Consider the following 18,966-nt stretch of genomic DNA (forward strand, 5'->3'; position numbering starts at 1 on the left):
GTGATAAGTTACAAGTTGCAGCCAGATGGTATTGAAACAAACTGGGAGCAGCTCAGAGAATTTATACCAAATCCACAAAAATCATGGCTGTTGGAAGCTCTCTAGGATCTAATGTATTTGGCACCCACGATAGAAGACATACAAATTGTCACCAATAAGAATCAAGAATTACTAAAGAGCGCTACACTCCTAGCAGAAGCAGCATTAGGAGAGGAAGATCCATGGGAATGGTAGAACATGTAATAGTAATCATAGCTTTTATGAGTTTTTTATGGTTTAAAAAAGAAAGAAAGAAAAGAAAGAACCAGTCTTTTAAAACGGAAACATTACCAAATCGCATACTTGATTTCTCTTTTTCTATTCTACTACCACCATTTTTTTTTTTTTGGCCAAACACATTAAACTTCATTCAAAGAAACAAGTCTAGGGAGATCCTCTTGACAGATACACTATACAAATCTTCTAGCCCACGTGGTGGCTGCATCCACCAAATTTTAGACATACCCAAACAACAGTCCCTCTAGCTAACAAATCGGCAGAAACATTGTCTGCACGAGAAATATGAAATACAATGCAATTGTCAAACCCCAACAAAAGGTTCTTGATAGGCTGAATTAAGTTAGAACAAGGCCAATCCAGAGCAGTGGAATCACCATGTAAACTGGAAATCACTGCCTTACAATCAGAGAAGAGCTTGATATTCTTTAGTCCTATAATAAGAGCAACTTGAAGGATGTCATACATCGCTTCCAACTCCGCCTGTGATGCAGATAGAGCCCATCCTGCTTTCATGCGAGCAGCGATAAAAGACCCAGAGGATGTCTTGATAACACCTCCACGACCACTACGAGAAGTTGCTGGATCCCATGACCCATCTGTGAAAACATGAAAAAATAGGTATCATCAACTTCTGATGAAGCAATCAACATATTAGAACCAAGCATTCCAGATGTGGCTGAAGTATAAGCAACTTTAAAATAAAGACCATTAATATCCTGCAACAAACCATTGAAGCACCAAAGAAAGTATTTAAGCTAGGCTCGATCCCTTCAAACAAATAAACATTCCTTGCTTTCCAAATTAACCAAGCTACTACACTCCAAATAATATGCACCCAATCTAAATTACTAGTAGTCCGAAAAAAGGATTCAATAAAATTCCACCAATCCTCAATGTGATGGCCATGGAAAATATTCGATATCAAACCTAAGTGGAGAGACTTTCCAACAAAGTTTTGCAAAAGAACAATGAAATAAAATATGAACAATCAATTCATGGGCACATTTGCAATGAAGACATAAAGGAGTATAGCAACCACCTCTTTGAAACAAATTTAAATTTGTAGGAAGAGCATTATGACCTACTTTCCAAAGAAACATCTTAATCTTAGGCAACGTCTTTACTTTCCAAAGTGAATTCCAAAAAGTCATAGAGGCAGAAACGGTGCCTCGAGAATATGAGCCCAAATAACTTATTAACTCCACAAAATAAGCATATCTAACCGTAAAATTACCTGTCCGAGTATGTTTCCACATCCATCTATCCTGCAAGGCCTCAGATGAAACAAGAATCTTAAGAATTGCATTTATCTTAGAAGCTGAAAACCAGTGCTGCAGTTTAGAATAGTCCCAGGATCGTGAAGGCTAGTGGATTAATTCACCAACCCATAAAGGACTGCTAGAAGGGGAATCTCTCCGAATATGATTTAAAGGTAAATCAGGGATCCAAGGGTTAGAAAATACCTTAGTTTGACGATCATTATCTATACTTCGAATCAAATCCTTTTTAAGAACTTCTTTACCATCATGTAAACTTCACCAACCCCAAGAGCATCCCTACGTACATCTAGCATCAAGAAAATCAGTGGTTTGGAAAATATTTGGATTTAATAACTCTGGCCCACAAGGAATCAGGATTCTGAAGTAATCGCCAAGCTTGTTTGGCTAAAAGTGCTTTGTTGAAGAGATATAAATCATGAAATCCTAAACCACCATGCTTTTTTGATTTGCACAACTTATCCCATGATACCCAGGAAATACCCCTCTGAGAGCCCCTGCCCCACCAAAAAGTCTAATTTGTTGGGATAACCCATCTGTTACCTATTTCAGTAATAAAAAGTTTGACATTGCATAAGTTGGGGGAGCTTGAGCAACTGCTTTAATGAGTATTTTTTTGCCAGCACTTGATAATAATTTACCCTTCCAACAAGCCAATCTTTTAGCTATTCTTTCACGAAAAGAAACAAACAGTTGACTTTTAGATTTACCAAAAGTAGATGGTTAACCAAGATATGTACCATGGGAATTTACCTCACCAAGCTGAAGAATAGAAGTTACAGCTCTCCGAACTGGCCAAACTGTACCTTTACTAAACACCACAGATGATTTAGCCAAATTTATATGTTGACCAGAAACATGCATATATTCCTGAAGAATAAAATTTATATGATGAGCATTTGATTCACTTGCAGGACAAAAAATCATACAATTGAAAATATTATGAGATAAACCAAGTAACACAAGGGTGTGGAACCACCTTCTCCGACAATTGACCAATAACTTTAATTTGAAAAGTAATGGTAGTGATACATTGCATGATCCACCGCACCCACATTGCCTGAAACCCCAAAAACTTTAAACATTTTTCAATAAAATTCCATTCTAACTTGTCATATGCTTTACACATTCTAGCTTAAGAGCCAAATAATCATGTTTAGATGTTGATTTCTTCATGAAGTGAAGACATTCATGAGCCAAATACACATTGTCTGAAATGAATCATCCAGCTACAAAAGCACTCTGAGTTTCACTAATAATGTTGGGCAAGAGGATTTTCAAACGGTTAGTTAAACATTTAGCAATAACTCGATAAGAAACGGTACAAAGACTAATTGGCCTTAGATGGCCAACCTCTTGAGGGTATTTTCTCTTGGGAATAAGAGAAATGATGGTATTGTTCAAACTTCTTAATAAAAAACTTCTATTAAAGAATTTTTGAATGCCCTTAACGAAGTCCTCCCCTAGAATATCCCAATTTTTCGTAGAATGATCCATCTCAGGTGACTTTTTCCTTTTCATTTGAACAAAGCAAATTTAATCTCTTCGCTAGAAAAGTTCATACATAATCTAACATTATCATCATAGGACACACAATGTGCAAAGCTTAAGAAGAAAATACCCTATTTAATCTACATAATCTACTACCACCATTTCAACTGGCCCTATGTTTATTTTTCTTTACCTATATTTACCTACCAACCGAGGCCTGAAATTCAGAACCAAACGCAGAGGTAATTTGACCACATGGGCACGTCCTGAGCCGCCACGCAAGAGACGGGTTTGAAATTTAGATTGCTTTTGAAATGACTCACTACTACTTATCACAAGCCTTAATCGAGGTAGTAAACGTTGACTACCTTCTGTTCTTCCTTGCCAGTATTCCCAAATCACGTTGCTGGTAAAGAGATGGGGATTATTGGAAGTCTCAATGCAGAGCAGATTGAAGCTTTCCATTCTCAAGGTAGAATCGAGCTTCAACTGGTGAAACCCTTTCGCCTAAAAATCTAGAGAGTAATTTTTGTTTTTAAAATTTATTGCTAGCAGTTTGAAGGAAATTGAAATTTTGAAAATGGTTCAGGATTTCTGGTCATTGACTCGTTTTCCAGTCCTGAAGAAATCGATGGCATGAGGAAGCAGATGGACCAGTTGCTTGATGAGTTTGACTGCTCCTCCGTCTCTATTTTCTCTACCAAAAACCAGGTAACACAAGGGTGACATTAGATTATGACTAGTCTTTGAAAATATGGAAAAACAGAAAACCTAAATCCTCAAATCTTTATGTATTTGGTTTCGTTTTTCTTCGTCTCAGAAGAAGGTGACCGATGATTACTTTTACGAGAGCGCAGAGAAGATTTCTTTCTTTTTTGAGGGTACGGCTCCTTTTGCTACTCCATTATTTGTTATGAGTTGGATAGGAAATTTCTTGTTTGGAATTGGAATGCTCTCATCGTTCGATAAATTTTATGATGATATACTTTCATTTGATTTGTTGGCATGCGTTATTTACTGGAGATTTCTGCTATTTAAGTTACTTGGCTTTGTATTTCTGAGTTTCCTGGAAATGCTTGTTGATGCTTGGTTAATAATCAAATTGAAGTCAAATTCCCTCTTTTCTTGTCCGGGCAAAACATTAGAGTGATTTATTAAGATAAGATAGGCGATTGGAAAAGTTCCCAGCTGGGAGCAAGTAGTACAAGAGAAAGACAAGGGGGATGATTTAGCCACCGTAGACTGGAGAGAAACGAATTTGAAGCCCTACCAGCAAGTTGTTGGGCCTCAAACATTTAATTTGCGAGGAACAAATCTAAAAATAACAGAAGAGAGCTAGGCCATCTAGTGGAGATGTTAGGAAGTAAATCATGCCAAGGAGTTTTCATCCAGAGAATGGACAAGAGACACAATCGCCAGGCACATGGCAAACATATATTGATGAACAATGTGGAAGAAATGCAGCTAAAGAACATTAGAAAGAAGAACGTAGCAAGCCAATAGAATAGAAGCATAGAAGGGAACTAGAGAACAGCTATCAGAAATACAGTCAGAAGGGAACGATGGAATTTGTGAAGGCTATGATTGATCTTAACGAAGGAGGGAACCACCACTACTATGTTTTGGATGATGCTGTTACTGGGTTGAATGCTATGATTAATCTCAATGGAGGGAACCACGACTATGTGTTGGATGATGATTTTACTGGGTTGAATGCTATGATTGATCTCAATGAAGGAGGGAACCACCGCAACTATGTGTTGGATGATGATGTTGCTGGGTTGATAGAGTACTCTGTTCCTCCACTGAATCAAACCGTCCTCTCCCTCTTCCTCTTCCTGCTCCTCCTTACAGAGATTCTTACAGTAGTAGTTCTATGATGGATCATAACATGCAGATGCAGATGCAGATGATGAACCATTGGCACCATCAACCCTGTCATGCTTTGGATTCATCTCTTATAATCAGCAGTATGAATGGCATGGGAAATTGTTATGGTACATACAGTACTGGTAATATTCCTTATCATCCTTCTGCTATGGTAGCTCCAATCTTTAATCTGATGTGTTATAATTCCAAGTTTCCAACGGTTGATGAGATGACCATGATCAACAAGCCTTGCTACTTTCCTCCTCCATGTTATGCACAGCAGCTAAACCAGATCGATGACTTTTCAGATTTGCAGGATTATCATCACCATGCATGGTACCTTGGATGAGAAACGACCATAAATTGTTCTTGGGACTTGGGTATTAGGGTTATTAACTGTTAGATGGATTAATGTAAGTATGGTTTCAGAATAATTTCTGATTAAAGAGAAGGGATATTAGGGTTCAAGTTCTAGTTTATATTTCTTTCCGTATATAAATTTTATATTTTGAATACGTAGTTAATATGTTGAAAGCTTCAGAAGAACCTGAACTGACAGAGATTAGGGTTTTGTTGTGGTTTCTGAAACATCCTTTTTACTGGTCCAATGAAGGCTCTTGATGAAAAAGTATATTTAGGTTTAGTCAATTTTTTTGCTGTAAATTCTCTGCTCTTCTTCTCCGGTTCTCTCTCACCTCTGTCAACTCATCCTTCTTATTCCTCCTGCAAATCACATGTCATTCTCTCATACTTTATTTCCTTTTAATTTATGTGAGACCTCTCTAATGAGGCAAACCCCAATTATTAAAGACAAAGGCTGTTCTAAAGAATTTGAACTAGGATATGTCAGGTGTGATTTGATTGGATAGCTGCATCAATTCATGAAGGAAAACTGTTTTTGATGCCCTTTTTGTTTATTTTTATGGGTAATTTTCATTTGGACCCCCTGAGGTTTGGTCTATGTCATTTTTAGTCCAAAAAAATCGAGACTTTGCACCTGCCTCCCCTGTACTATAAAAAAAGTCAATATAAGGACAAATTAATACTTTTATGACTAATTTGCCCTTTTATTTTTTATTTAAGTAGAATTTTAACTAGATGGATGAAGAGATTCTCCCTTCACCCATCTTCTTCATTGATTGAATTGAACAAACGGCATTGCAAACGGTTTGACAAATAACATGTTGGAAAACATACACCCATCGAGAGTGCTTGGCTAGAAGTGGGGTATGATTTTGGAGAAGAGATTGACATTGCTGTAGCAGGTTGAGTCTGGATTCTTCCACGATCTGACGAGCAACGGAAGATAACGGAGGCGCCCCCAGTTTTGCAGAATCAAAATTAACATCAATTCACCCCAAATTCGTAGAGATTGTCCCAACCACCACGTCCTCTCGCGTGTTGCGGCCGTCGGCCTGGGCCGAGGTGTTCTGCAACCCCATCTTCGTCGGGCCAAGAGGTAGCCCCCGGTTTGCCCATTCTGAATTATACAAATCAGTGACGCTGCACCAAAATTGGTAGTGAGAGAGATTCATAGCTCAACGTGCCCTTGGATAAGTGAGACAAAGAGTGAGCCAATGAGGCTTTTTAAATAGTGATCGAGAGAAAGAAGAAGAATGCTCTCTTCCTTGAGGACTCTCGATCATCCATGCCGTTTTTCTTTTTTCGCTTGTCTATTATCTTTGCGATAATCAAAAGAGCAAAACCAAAGATTTGAGCCTTTTCAATTGCAACCAAAACAAACTTTAGATATTTAGTTCCTCCACCGGGGTTTTACCTCTTGCTATCTCCCATTGAACAAAGAACTTGAATGATGAAGGAAGCAATCCGCGGCCTCTCTCTTGTAAAATTAGAAATCCCTTGAGATAATTTAGTAGATAATGTTTGATTCTTCTCCACTAATTACAATGCATAGAACCCCATCTTTAAAAGAATCATTCGTTGCTTCCGTTAATTACTCGGTCGTCACCGTGGGTCTGATCTCTATATAGTCACCGCTGTTGCTCGTTAGATCGTGGGAGAATCCAGACTCAACCTACTACAGCGCGATCTCTTCTCCAAAATCATACCCCACCTCGCCAAGCACTCTCAATGGTTGTATGTTTTCCAACATGTTATTTCCCAAACCATTTCTGTCTGCAAGGCCGTTTGCTCAATTCAATCAACGAAGAAGATGGGTGAAGGGGAATCTCTTCATCCATCTTGCTAAAATTCTACTTAAATAAAAAGTAAAAAATAAAAAGGGAAAATTAGTCATAAAAGTATTAATTTGTCCTTATATTGACTTTTTCTATAGTACAGGGGAGGCAGATGTAAAGTCTTGATTTTTTTGGACTAAAAATAACATAGACCAAACCTCAGGGGGTCCAGATGAAAATTACCCTATTTTTATTTATGTGGGCATTTGGCAAAATTTTAAGCTTTGTTTTTGAAGATATGAGTCATCATGGAGGCTTGGAAAGAGTAACTGGTCCTCACTGAGCTTTTCTTTCTTCGTGGGTGTCAAAATGTCAATTGAAAGTCATCTGGAACTTGAATTAGAGTGGTGGTCTCTTTACCTTTTCTCTCTCAAGTTCTCAAACCTAAATGTCAGTGTAATATAATATTAAGAGGACAAAGGAAGGCAAAAATTGGAAGAGAGGTTGAAGAAAGAGAAAGAAAAGAATGGTTGGAGATCGGGTGAGAATTGGGTGTTGCAGGTTGCTAAAAACTGACCATAATCTTATGAGATCTTAGTGTTGTAGTGTTCAACATTAATTGCTGCAGAAAAAGCTTGGTTGGGTCTGTTTCATCGGCACTTCCACTCCTATGTCTCCAATAAGACAACATCATCATCAGCTCCTTCCACCGCCAAGCATCTTTCTTACTCAGACTGAAAATATGACTCCACCTTTGGTCCTTCCCAACTATCGACCCTAAAAAAGCAATACCCAACAGTACTATTTCACTTTTTCTTCCCTCTACACTCTATCTGAATCCTCTCAAGTCAATTTATTTATTTTCTTCTTGTCTTCTTCTTTCTAACTGGTTAACACTATACTGAAGAATCAAATCCCTAGAAACCAAAGGGAAATTTGAATCTCTCCCTCCCGTGCAATCTCAGATTAATGGTAGTCAAGAAAAGTTACTTCCTTTAGACTAGTTACACAAGCTTGACAAGGGTACATGGTGCTTGTGATGATAAGTAACTTCTTCATCTACCACTAAAGAATTAGAAATTGAAATATCATACACATACAATATGAAAGTGAGTTAATTAGGTTGATGGGTACCTTCTTATCTGAATTCATGATGTCTTGTAAGGATCTTCTCACATTAAGTTAAAGTGATAGCTATATACTTGGTGGACAAAATTTTTACTATGAGGGTTTCCTAAAATGGGGGGGGGGGGGAAGTTAGGGTTTCCTCCACCAACTGTGGCTACACCAAGTCACTCTAAGGTTTGAGCTACTGTTGATCATGGTAGATTAAGCATCTAGTTTATTGGTCTTATTTATTCAGATATAATATATAAAAAGGGGCAGGACAGTCCTAGTGGTAGGATTCCAGTTTGAACCACTGCAACTGTTTCCACAAAATATTGTACTTGGAACAAAAATTACGCCTCCCAGATTGGAACAAAATATTGTACTTGGAACAGTCCTAGTCTTAGTCTTATCTCTAACCTTTCTTCTGTCTCTGCTACTTTCCCATTTCTTCTTATCTTCATCTAGAAATTTCCTCTGTTCTATCATTGGTCCGACCTGCCGGATCTCCATGGACGAAGGAACTCGTGCACGCCAAGCTGAAGAACTACTTTGTCAACTGTGTCACGCATCCACTGATCACGCCTCCCAGATTGGCTCTATACAAGACGCCATGGCAGAGCAGAAGGACACCTTGTTTGAGCAACGAAATAACCTGACAGAGTAGCGACTCATTCTTGCAGAGATCATGGCTAAATTGACAGCAATGGAGGCTAGAGCAAACCAAGGATCTATCAAGGCTGACAACAGAGGTATATTAGGCACTCCACCAGCAGCTTCCAGCGCCTCCTCAAGTCACCATACATTCCAAACCAGAGCAGCTTGCGTGGATTTCCCGAAGTTTGATGGCCATGATCCCATCGGATGGATTTTTTGAGCAGAAAAATTCTTTGGAAATTGATGGAAGCTCACCTGACAACACTTGCATTTGACCTCGCCTTATCCAAGCTTTTCTTTAATGAGTCCTGCGCATTGGTGAATTCAGACCTAACCTTGGAAACTTCAGATGAGAACTCTTCACATAACTTTTTTGACTGTTTCAATTCTTTTGACATGTTAGATACCTCAACTCTTGACACTCCCAAGAGTTTCCTGTGTGATTTGAAGCTCATGTGTCAGGTTTTTTACATTGCTGGCTTCAGTCTCCAGCAATCTCTCCAATGCCTCTCTTTCTTGGATCAAACTGGCAATTGAAGCCTTGAAGCCTTGAAGCTTGAAGCGAAGCCTCGTTAAAAGCAAGCTCAAGCTTCTCTTTGTGCTGATGAAGTTCCTGCTCCATTTTCTCCAAGAGTTCAGCATCTGAGGCAGCCTTCTGTTCAGAAGACAACTTGAGATTGTTATAATCCTGCTGAAGAGCATCAATTTTTCTCCTCTTGTCATCTCTTTCAGTAATTAAGGAACTTATTCATCCAGATCATCCATAGCAGAGTTCTTTAATTCTAGTTCTCTTTGAGTCCTAAATAGTTGATCTTTGACAGCTTTCATTTCTTGATTTGATTCTGCTGAGTCAGCCTTGGCTTGCTTCCGGATAGAATCCAAGTTCTTACATTCCATCTCCTTCTCTGCAAGTGAAGAACTGAGATTTTTTAAATTATCTTCATTTTTTTTCATTTCCAGAGATAGCAAGTTTATCCTTTCCTGCAAGATTTCAATTGAGTACAACTTCTCCTTTAGGTTAGCTTCAAGCAACTTCTTGTCCTCAGCAGCATTCCTGAGGTCAGTTTGAAGTCTATCCATCTGGTCTTTGAGCTCCTTGACTAACCTTTTCTCACTTTGTAGGTCTTTCTGTAAGCTTGTTAACCCCCCTTTTTTTAAGCTAGTTCATCTATCAATAGCTGCTGTTCTTCCTCTGCCTTTTTATTTATTTCACTCGTTCTTCTTTTTCGTTCACTAGCATTCTTTCAGCACTGTTCTTCAGCGATTCCATGGTTTCTTCTTTTTTACTCATTCTGGCATTTCGCTGCATTTCAAAACCATGCAAAGTATTATAATCACCTTATCCATTATGATGAAGCATCTGGTGACACGTATGAGAATTCTAAATTCGTAAGAATGACAATTACAAGCATGGAAGAAAATTTCGATCGAAATGGTCGAAATTTCGACCGAAATGCCTGCAAAAATCCAAATCGAAACGAAATGTAGTAGTAGGCACGAAATGTATCCATATCGTTTTGTATTGACCGAAATTTCGACCATTTCGACCATTTCGACCAAAATTTCGACATATCAGCATTCCAACTTGTTTTTCCTTAGCTTTTTTTTATTTCTATCCCATTTTCACCTAATTTTCACTACTCCTTTGCCTTCAAACACCACTTTTGCTCATTTTTTGCCTCCAAACACCTCCTAAGCCACAACAGCTACAAAGGAAACTCCAGCAACAATAGAATATGAAGCATGAGCCACACCCAACAGTTCCAAACTTCCCCTTTTTTTATTTTTGTTTTGTTCATGCCTTAAATGATCTTGTATTGCCTTGAAATTAATATATGTTTAGCCTAGGACTATGATCTATAATTGTGTTTTATTAAACTTATCTTTTTATTATTTGCTACTATTTTTTCATTTTTTTATTTTAATAATTATTTTCTAAAATTATGTATTTTTATTTTATGTATATATGATATATAGGCTTTAGCTTAATATATTTGAGACACCATCACTTGATCTAGTCGGTCATTTTATTTTGTTGACTTGTTGTATATGTAACCATTCTACCAAACAATTCATGTATGTTGTTGATTCTATGCATGTATGCAATACATTTTGCACTTTTCGGAACCAGTCATTTGTTAGTATACTTGAATGATAAATTTTCATTAGTTTTGTTTTTTACAAAATACTAGTTCCATTGTGTTTATTATGCTTGAAATAGGTAGTATACAAGAATCTAAATCATTTTGAGTCCATATGAGGCTCGAAATTGAAGTTCCAATTTTCAGAAAAAGTGTCCAATTTCGATCGAAATTTCGACCGAAACGTCGAAATTTCGGCCTTTTGCAAGGTCGAAATTCCTGTTTCGGTCGAATTTTCTTCCTTGATTACAAGAACATATGACATCTTCAATATGGAGTTGAGGAGAGGTTATACAGATGCAATTGTTGCTTTAGTAGCTTCCTTCTTCGTGCCGAACTGCCGATGCATATAATGCACCGAGCACAGCTGAACCAATGATTCCAATCGCATTTAAAAGTGCCACAAAAGCTATCCAATTTCAGATTTTCCAAGCTTAAATGACATATGGAGTTAAAATATGTTCCATTACTTCTAAAATGCAAAAAAAGAGCCGATGTTCACACCTTTTGAAGATTTTTGGTGTTGGAGGACCTTCAACCCCAGGTGTTCTTATGCTTTTCTCATCTGAATTATAAAAAATAAAAAATAAGTGATAGAAAACAGGTCACCAGAAGCCACAATTGATCAGATGAAGGATTAAAATTAGGTTAGTAATAAAAAACCAAAAGCTAAAGGATAAGATGTTGACCAGGAATTGTAGTGTCAATGCACTAAAAACCAAGAATCACAGTTGGTTTTTGTTAACAAGTTGGGGTCATAACTGTGGGTGTGCACATGGCTTATGACCCACAGTCTTACAGTCTTTGATGACATGTCTTTCACATGTGCTTTCTATTCTATCAATTTTATTTGTTTCCTTTTTTGCTTGTAGCATGATTATCAAGCAATTTTTAAGTAGATAAATTATGTTTTTTTTGTTGTAGGATACTTTCTATATTTGGAAGATTGCATATAACCAGATTTAGTTGGGACAGGGCTTATTGTTGTTGTTGTTGTTGTTGTTGCATATAACCAGATTTAGGATATTTTCCAGATCTGGAATTCCTTCAGGAATCAATAAAGCAGCAAGCTGAGGGGGAGAGCTGCATTCCACCCATCAAGAAGAACCTTCCTTCCATCGATAGACTTTTCAAAGTCCGAGAGGGAGCATTACCTACCTTGGCTTGAAGGAAATCACACCTAGGAAATTATATGGCCTTAATGAACTTGGCCCATAAAAAATTGGGTTCAATCCAAAGTCGCCATGCCACTTTGCCCAGTAGTGATTGGTTATGAAGAGAGGGGTCTCTTAAACCAAGCCCACCTCGATCCATGGCTTTGCATAGCCTATACCAAGAAACCCAATAGATTTTCCTCTCATCTTCAAATTGGCCCTAGATACATCTTGCCATAATCTTCTTGACTTCCTCATGATGGGACTTGGGAAGTGAGAAGTGTGAATGTGTGATGCTGCATATGTAGATAAGGACCCTGCCACAGACTTGACCAATACAACCCTTCCTTCGGCCTGAGAGAAGAGAGTTATTCCACTCCTTAATCCTTCCATAGAGGTCTTATGAGTGGAGCATGATCGAGTATTATTTTTTAGTATTAAAAGTGAATTTTTATGATAGAAACATATTTTTCATAACAAATTTATTAAACTAACATCATGTTCTATAGTTGTTCTTTTTCTATTCCTAGAACAATTTTATCAAACGCTAATTTTCAAACAAAATACTGTCTTTTAGTATGGAAACATGTAAAAGTGAGTTTTATAAAAGAACCAGTCTTCTAGAACGGAAACATTACCAAATCGCATACTTGATTTCTCTTTTTCTATTCTACTACCACCATTTCAAGTGGGTCCTATGTTTATTTTTCTTACCCATATTTATGTACCAAACAAGCGAGGCCTGAAATTCAGAACCAAACACAGAGGTAATTGACCACACAGGTGTGTCCTGAGCCGCCACGCAGGAGACGGGTTTAAAATTTAGATTGCTTTTGAAGGTGACTCACTACTACTTATTACACTGATTCATCCTCGATCCTCAATCTAGGTAGTAAACGTTGACCACTTGAAGCTTTCCATTCTCAAGGTAGAATCGAGCTTCAACTGGTGAAACCCTTTCGCCTAAAAATCTAGAGAGTAATTTTTGTTTTTAAAATTTATTGCTAGCAGTTTAAACGAAATTGAAATTTTGAAAATGGTTCAGGATTTCTGGTCATTGACTCGTTTTCCAATCCTGAAGAAATTGATGGCATGAGGAAGCAGATGGACCAGTTACTTAATGAGTTTGACTGCTCCTCCGTCTCTATTTTCTCTCCCAAAAACCAGGTAACACAAGGGTGACAATAGATATTAGTTTGAAAATATAGAAAAGCAGTAAACCTAAATCCTCAAATCTTGTAAGTATTTGGTTTCGTTTTTCTTCGTCTCAGAAGAAGTTGACCAATGATTACTTTTACGAGAGCGCAGAGAAGATTTTTTTCTTTTCGATGGTACGGCTCCTTATGCTACTCCATTATTTGTTGTGAGTTGGATAGGAAATTTCTTGTTTGGAATTGGAACGCTCTCATTGTTCGATAAATTTTATGATGATATACTTTCATTTGATTTGTGGGGCATGCGTTATTTACTGGAGATTTCTTCTATTTAAGTTACTTGGATTTGTATTTCTGAGTTTCCTGGAAATGCTTGTTGATGCTTGGTTAATAATCAAATTGAAGTCAAATTCCCTCTTTTCCTGTCTGGGCAAAACAGTAGGGTGATTTATTAAGATAAGATAGATGATTGGAAAAGTTCCCAGCAAGGAGCAGGTAGTACAAGAGAAACACAATGAACCAAAAAAAAACAAGAGAAAGACAAGGGGGATGATTTAGGCGCCGTAGACTGGAGAGAAACAAATTTGAAGCCCTACCAGCAGGTTGTTGGGCCTCAAACATTTAATTTGCGAGGAACAAATCCAAAAATAACAGATGAGAGCTAGGCCATCTTGTGGAGATGTTAGGAATTAAATCATGCCAAGGAGTTTTCATCCAGAGAATGGACAAGAGACACAATTGCCAGGCACATAGCAAACGTGTATTGATGAATGATGTGGAAGAAATGCAGCTAAAGAACATTAGAAAGAACCAAAAGAATAGAAGCATAGAAGGGAACTAGAGAGCAGCTATCAGAAATACACTCCAATGAGACAACATTAAAAAAGAAATCTCAAGGTGAGAGGAGCTAAGCACAATCACAGTCCAACAGAACCAGAAAATCAGGACGGAAAAACAAAATAGCGAACAAAGATAGGCAATGGAGAAAACAAAGCAGGTAGTAGGAGCAGACAAAACTGATGTTTATATGCTATCAACTAATAAAGGCAGAGCAGAAAACATAAAAGCTGATGACATGTAAAAGATGCTAATAGCAGGTCTGATATAAGGAATATGATGTGAAATACTGGTGATAGATGGTATCAACTAACATAAGGAAAGCAAACAAAAAATGGTAGGCAAAAGAAAGATCTTGACTAATAAGAAGCAGGAAAGAAAAAAAAGATGCAGAACAAAAAGATCTATAAACCGAAAACAACAGAGCCGATGACAAAGCTATGCCAAACGCTAATGCCATTAGTTTCCTTCTTTTCTTCTTTAAAATTCATCCTCTCTTTTTCCTCCTTCGTTCACACATTCTCATGGCTTAAAGCTTTACATGCGTTCTGTAAATTCTAAATTTGTTACTTATGTGACTTATATTTCTTTATTATGTATTCTATTACCAATGCCTTATAATATTTTGGAGGTTTACATGCTTATTTTGTTGCCATGGTATTTGTACATCTGGTGCAGAGAAAGCATTTGATGATGATGGAAACCTGAAGCAGCCAAAACAGCTCTCTATTAACAAAGTTGGCCATGGTTTGCATGCAAAAATTTTGTTTCTTAAGCCTTAGAACTAGGATTTACCTGTTATGCATAATAGACTTTTTTATCCCTACTTGATCGATATGGATTTACAGGCTGTAGTGGAATATTTTCTGGTGAGTGCTTTTTACTTTGGGATAATTTGTTACAGACTTAAACTCAAATTATTGTGGTATTCATGCAGCTCTACATGAGATTGATCCGGTATTTTCCAAATTCTGTTGCTCAGAGAAAATATCAAGTTTGTTTTTATCATTGGGTTATAAGAGACCCGTGATCATTCAATCTATGTACATATTTAAGGTGAGTTCATGTATTTCATCTATGTGCTTGAAGTAGTATTACAGCATGGCATAGAACAAATATGCTTGGTTTGTTTTTGTAAGATATTATAGCATACCCTCTCTATTCTCTCTTTATTCATGTTGATGTTGGATAATTTAGAATGGTTCAACCCTGCATATCCTTGTTTGTGAAATATTTTGGAAGTAATTTAGGAGTATTTCTGACACATGATAACTTTAGAAAGGTCGTTTGAGGTGGTATAAACATGTTGAATGAACTAGAAAGGCCTTTGACTACACCAGTATAAAGGAGTGATGTGTTTTGACTGCACCAGTATGGAGAAGTTGTATGTTTAGCACAAATAGCAAACATTAATAGAAAACTAATGTTCTGAGAAATGGCAAGGAAAGACATGCATATCTTAGGACAAACAAGTTTGTCTCCCCCCCCCCCCCTGGCCCCTGGAAACCCTCAAAATGGGAAAAAAAAAGTACAAAACAAATGATTAGATACCACTTTAATAAGGTAAGGAGTAAATAAATGGAAGCCATAATTACAAATAGATGCCTGGGCGGCTAGGTGTAGCTTCTAGGTAGCGCTAAGCCATCCGAGCACTTGTAACTTGTGATAATATTTACAAACTTACAAACCTCATGGAAGTTTGTGTTTGAATATTGTAGTTTCACTAGATTTGCTGACTCCATTACTTTGGGAAGGTTGAATTGAGTTGTTACCTACCATTGAATCTTCCGTCTTGTCTCCCTTGCATCCTTTGAGTGTTTCTATAATCAAATGTTCTAGATATATGACTTGATAAAGAATATGATGGAATATGCTGATGTGTACATGATGTATACGAGGTAATTTATGTCGTCTCTGTGAATAGTTGTAAGTTAGAAATATTGATGAATCTGTCATAAATGCCCATCAGTTTGACCACTTAACTTTTCATCTATGAATTTCTGTTCATGCATTGCTTTGGAACATGGAAGTTCTTTAGTTGGTCATTCCTATTATATAATGGGAAAAACTAATGTGCTTAAATATTATTTTATCAGTGTTATGGTTTTGAAGTAACCTATGTGTATATCATTTGCAGCAACCAGGTATTGGGGGAGAAGTAGTGCCACACCAGGATAACTCATTTCTTTATACGGATCCTCCTTCTTGCACTGGATTGTGGTTGGCTCTGGAGGATGCAACCATTGTGAATGGTTGCCTTTGGGCCATTCCAGGATCTCATAAGAGTAGCTTCCCCCCTCTACTTAACTTGTTTAACTTTTTTTCCCCCTCTTTTAAATGTTTAACTTTTCAAGCTCATTTTTTACATTCTTGTATGTGAACTTTGTCAGATGGCCTGGTGAGAAGGTTCTTTAGAAATGAGGAGGGTGTTCACTTTGATCGCCCATCCCCAGCCTTTGATCAGAAAGATTTTGTAGCTATTGAAGTGAAAGCCGGGTCATTGGTTGTCATCCATGGTGACCTTATACATCAAAGGTTACCTGCTATAAATACCTAATTCTGGCATCTGCCTAGTTGAAGTAATTATATATTTCTTACTCATTCCCTACTATGGGTTTCAGCTTTGAGAACCAATCCCCAAAGTCGAGACATGCGTTGAGCCTGCATATTGTTGAAACTGAAGGCTGCAAATGGGTACATGACAATTGGTAAGTTATGATCAACTCCTCCAACTTTGTGCCAATATAAAAATCATCTTTTGTTGTTTGAAAGATTAAAAGAACACCTTTCGCTCCTTCCTAGACATGGGATTCCTGGAATGGCAGTTCAGATACTATTACTCGTCTTTACACCTATACCCACCAGACAGTAATTGGACATGCTGATGTCTTCTTTGTTGGGAATTTCTAATGTGTCACATATAGAACCGCAGAATTTTCTTGAGCTTACTTGCCTAATCATTTTCTAGCCTCAAGATCTATTTGAACCTTAATTATTTTCTAGATCTTCAAGCTCTCTCTTTTTTCCTTTTTTCTTTTAAAAAAAAAAGGTTTTGAATTGAGGCCTTATATCTTGTGTCCTGATGTGTACTTTGTCATTCCTTATATCAGGATCAGAAGAAAAGTGGAACCAAAGCCCCTTTATACTCCTTGAATGGTTTAGATCTTCAAAATGATGGTTCATGGAGGCAACATCAGATGCACCTTTTCCTTGCAGGATTATTGTGCAGTTCAATTGCCAAGTTATCATTAAATAGATGTCCTCCTAGAGGTGTGAATCTTGCATTCGGAAATGTAAATTGGATTGTTTGAACTTGTTATATCCTTGTATGATAAATCTTGGCTTCAAGTTAAATTGAATTGAATTGAATTTCTCTATTAAGTTTTTCTTCAGAATGTTAGGATGCATTGCTACTGAAAAAATAAAAGACCCAGAAGGCATCAAAAAAACAGAAACAGAAAAAGATCATAGTGGAAGCAATGGTCAACAAGGACCACCATTGGCGAACGAATTTTCTGAAGCCATTTGTTGGTCTTGGGATCTATTGTTGATATTTGTTGGCTGCGTTACTGCAAATGCTCTGGCGTATGAACTGCTAACTGTTCTTCAATATCATGAACTGCTTGAAATGAGAAGAGACTTGAGTGCTTTTACTATAATCTTTTCAGCATTGTGACAAAACAGTGATCCCTTAAGAATGAGTCTAGTATGAAATATCAATGCATATGTGAAGTTTTGAGTCTAAAATGGTTGGTTTGTAGTAGATACTCTTGTGCAAACGTAAGATTCGTATTGGATAGAGTCCAGATTTGCACCCCGTGAGGGAAGCACTCTGTGCTCCCTGACGGGTTTTCCACCACAAAAACATGTGGGACCCACAGGGATTGGTGATGTTTTCATTTTTATTTTTATGTTTTATGATTTTTACCCTGTGGGTCCCACATGTTTTTGTGGTGGAAAACCCATCGGGAAGCACAAAGCGCTCCCCTAACGGGGTGCTGATCCGGACTCCATTATATGTGCTGATCCGGACTCCGTTATATCTGCATAGCATTATGTTTGGATGGATATAGATGAGTTATTATCAATTTAGGCGGAATTCCAATAAATTTTTTTTTTAAACAGATTGTCCTAAATGAGTATGAACGTAAAAAAATTTCTGAGACATGTTGTCCTAAATGGGTATAAATGTAGAATGAAGACAAGCTTTTTACCATTTTATTAATGATAATCAGCTGTTTGAAATTTAAGCATTTAGCAATCTTCCTTTGTTTAACTCTCTTTAGTGTTTGATTTTCGTCTTTAACTATTAATTTTCCTTGAAAAATATACATTAGGGTCTCTCTCTTTTTTCCCCCTAAAAAAAAGTAGAAATAAACTTAATTAGAGAGAGTTACGGTTACCACTATTGTTTGTACCGTCTGTTATATCTAGATCTGCTAAGTTTGTATAGTAATCCTTCAGTGTTGGAGGTTTAAAGTTACAAAATATAGTTCCATAGACATCCAGCAAAATAGAAACTAAAACTAGTGTTATTATCAAGGGCCAAGTTTGTTGTGGCTTATGTAGATATTGGAGTATGTCCTCGTTACACCAAATCTCCTGGATAGCAATGTGGTTTTTTTTTTTTTTTGACCAAAACAAACAAGTAACGATTAAATTAAATGAAAGAGTTAAAGTCAAAAGACCTATACAAATGGGAAGAATCCACAATAAACAAATGTGGTATACTCCACCAGGATCTATCTAGAGATAACCTACAAACACCTTTAGCAAGGAAATCAGCATAGCCATTACCACTTCTAGGAATATAACTAAAAGAAACCCTAGGGAAGAAAGAACAACGCTTCAAAATATTTACT

The 18,966-nt window shown here is 37.2% G+C and overlaps 1 protein-coding gene across 2 annotated transcripts; it reads left to right on the forward strand.

Moving 5' to 3' along the window:
• Positions 1-3,304: 3,304 nt before the first annotated feature.
• Positions 3,305-17,598, forward strand: PAHX (phytanoyl-CoA dioxygenase (PhyH) family protein). 2 transcript variants are annotated; one of them, XM_089164992.1, is made up of 10 exons: positions 3,305-3,336; positions 3,436-3,519; positions 3,637-3,758; positions 3,868-3,928; positions 14,783-14,851; positions 15,042-15,160; positions 16,242-16,389; positions 16,495-16,639; positions 16,726-16,812; positions 17,215-17,598. In XM_089164992.1, the coding sequence occupies exons 2-10, from the start codon at positions 3,465-3,467 to the stop codon at positions 17,255-17,257; spliced, it is 849 nt and encodes a 282-aa protein (XP_089021118.1). In that variant the 5' UTR covers positions 3,305-3,336; positions 3,436-3,464; the 3' UTR covers positions 17,258-17,598. The 2 variants fall into 2 exon arrangements, with proteins under 2 accessions (XP_089021118.1, XP_089021116.1); XM_089164990.1 differs by lacking the exon at positions 3,305-3,336 and having other exon boundaries at positions 3,366-3,519; positions 17,215-17,597.
• The last annotated feature ends 1,368 nt before the right edge of the window (positions 17,599-18,966 follow it).

The sequence above is a fragment of the Hakea prostrata genome, chromosome 8 (assembly GCF_041222555.1).
Source record: "Hakea prostrata isolate BN-2017 chromosome 8, UWA_Hpros_2, whole genome shotgun sequence".
NCBI lineage: Eukaryota > Viridiplantae > Streptophyta > Magnoliopsida > Proteales > Proteaceae > Hakea > Hakea prostrata.

What these genes read in the sequence shown, in the direction of transcription:
- PAHX (XM_089164992.1), top strand. Translation starts at nt 3,465, where the DNA reads ATGGGGATTATTGGAAGTCTCAATGCAGAGCAGATTGAAGCTTTCCAT. An exon ending in TATTAACAAAGTTGGCCATG is followed by an intron (nt 14,852 to 15,041) that starts GTTTGCATGCAA and finishes GTATTCATGCAG; the next exon opens with CTCTACATGAGATTGATCCG. An exon ending in GGTGACCTTATACATCAAAG is followed by an intron (nt 16,640 to 16,725) that starts GTTACCTGCTAT and finishes TATGGGTTTCAG; the next exon opens with CTTTGAGAACCAATCCCCAA.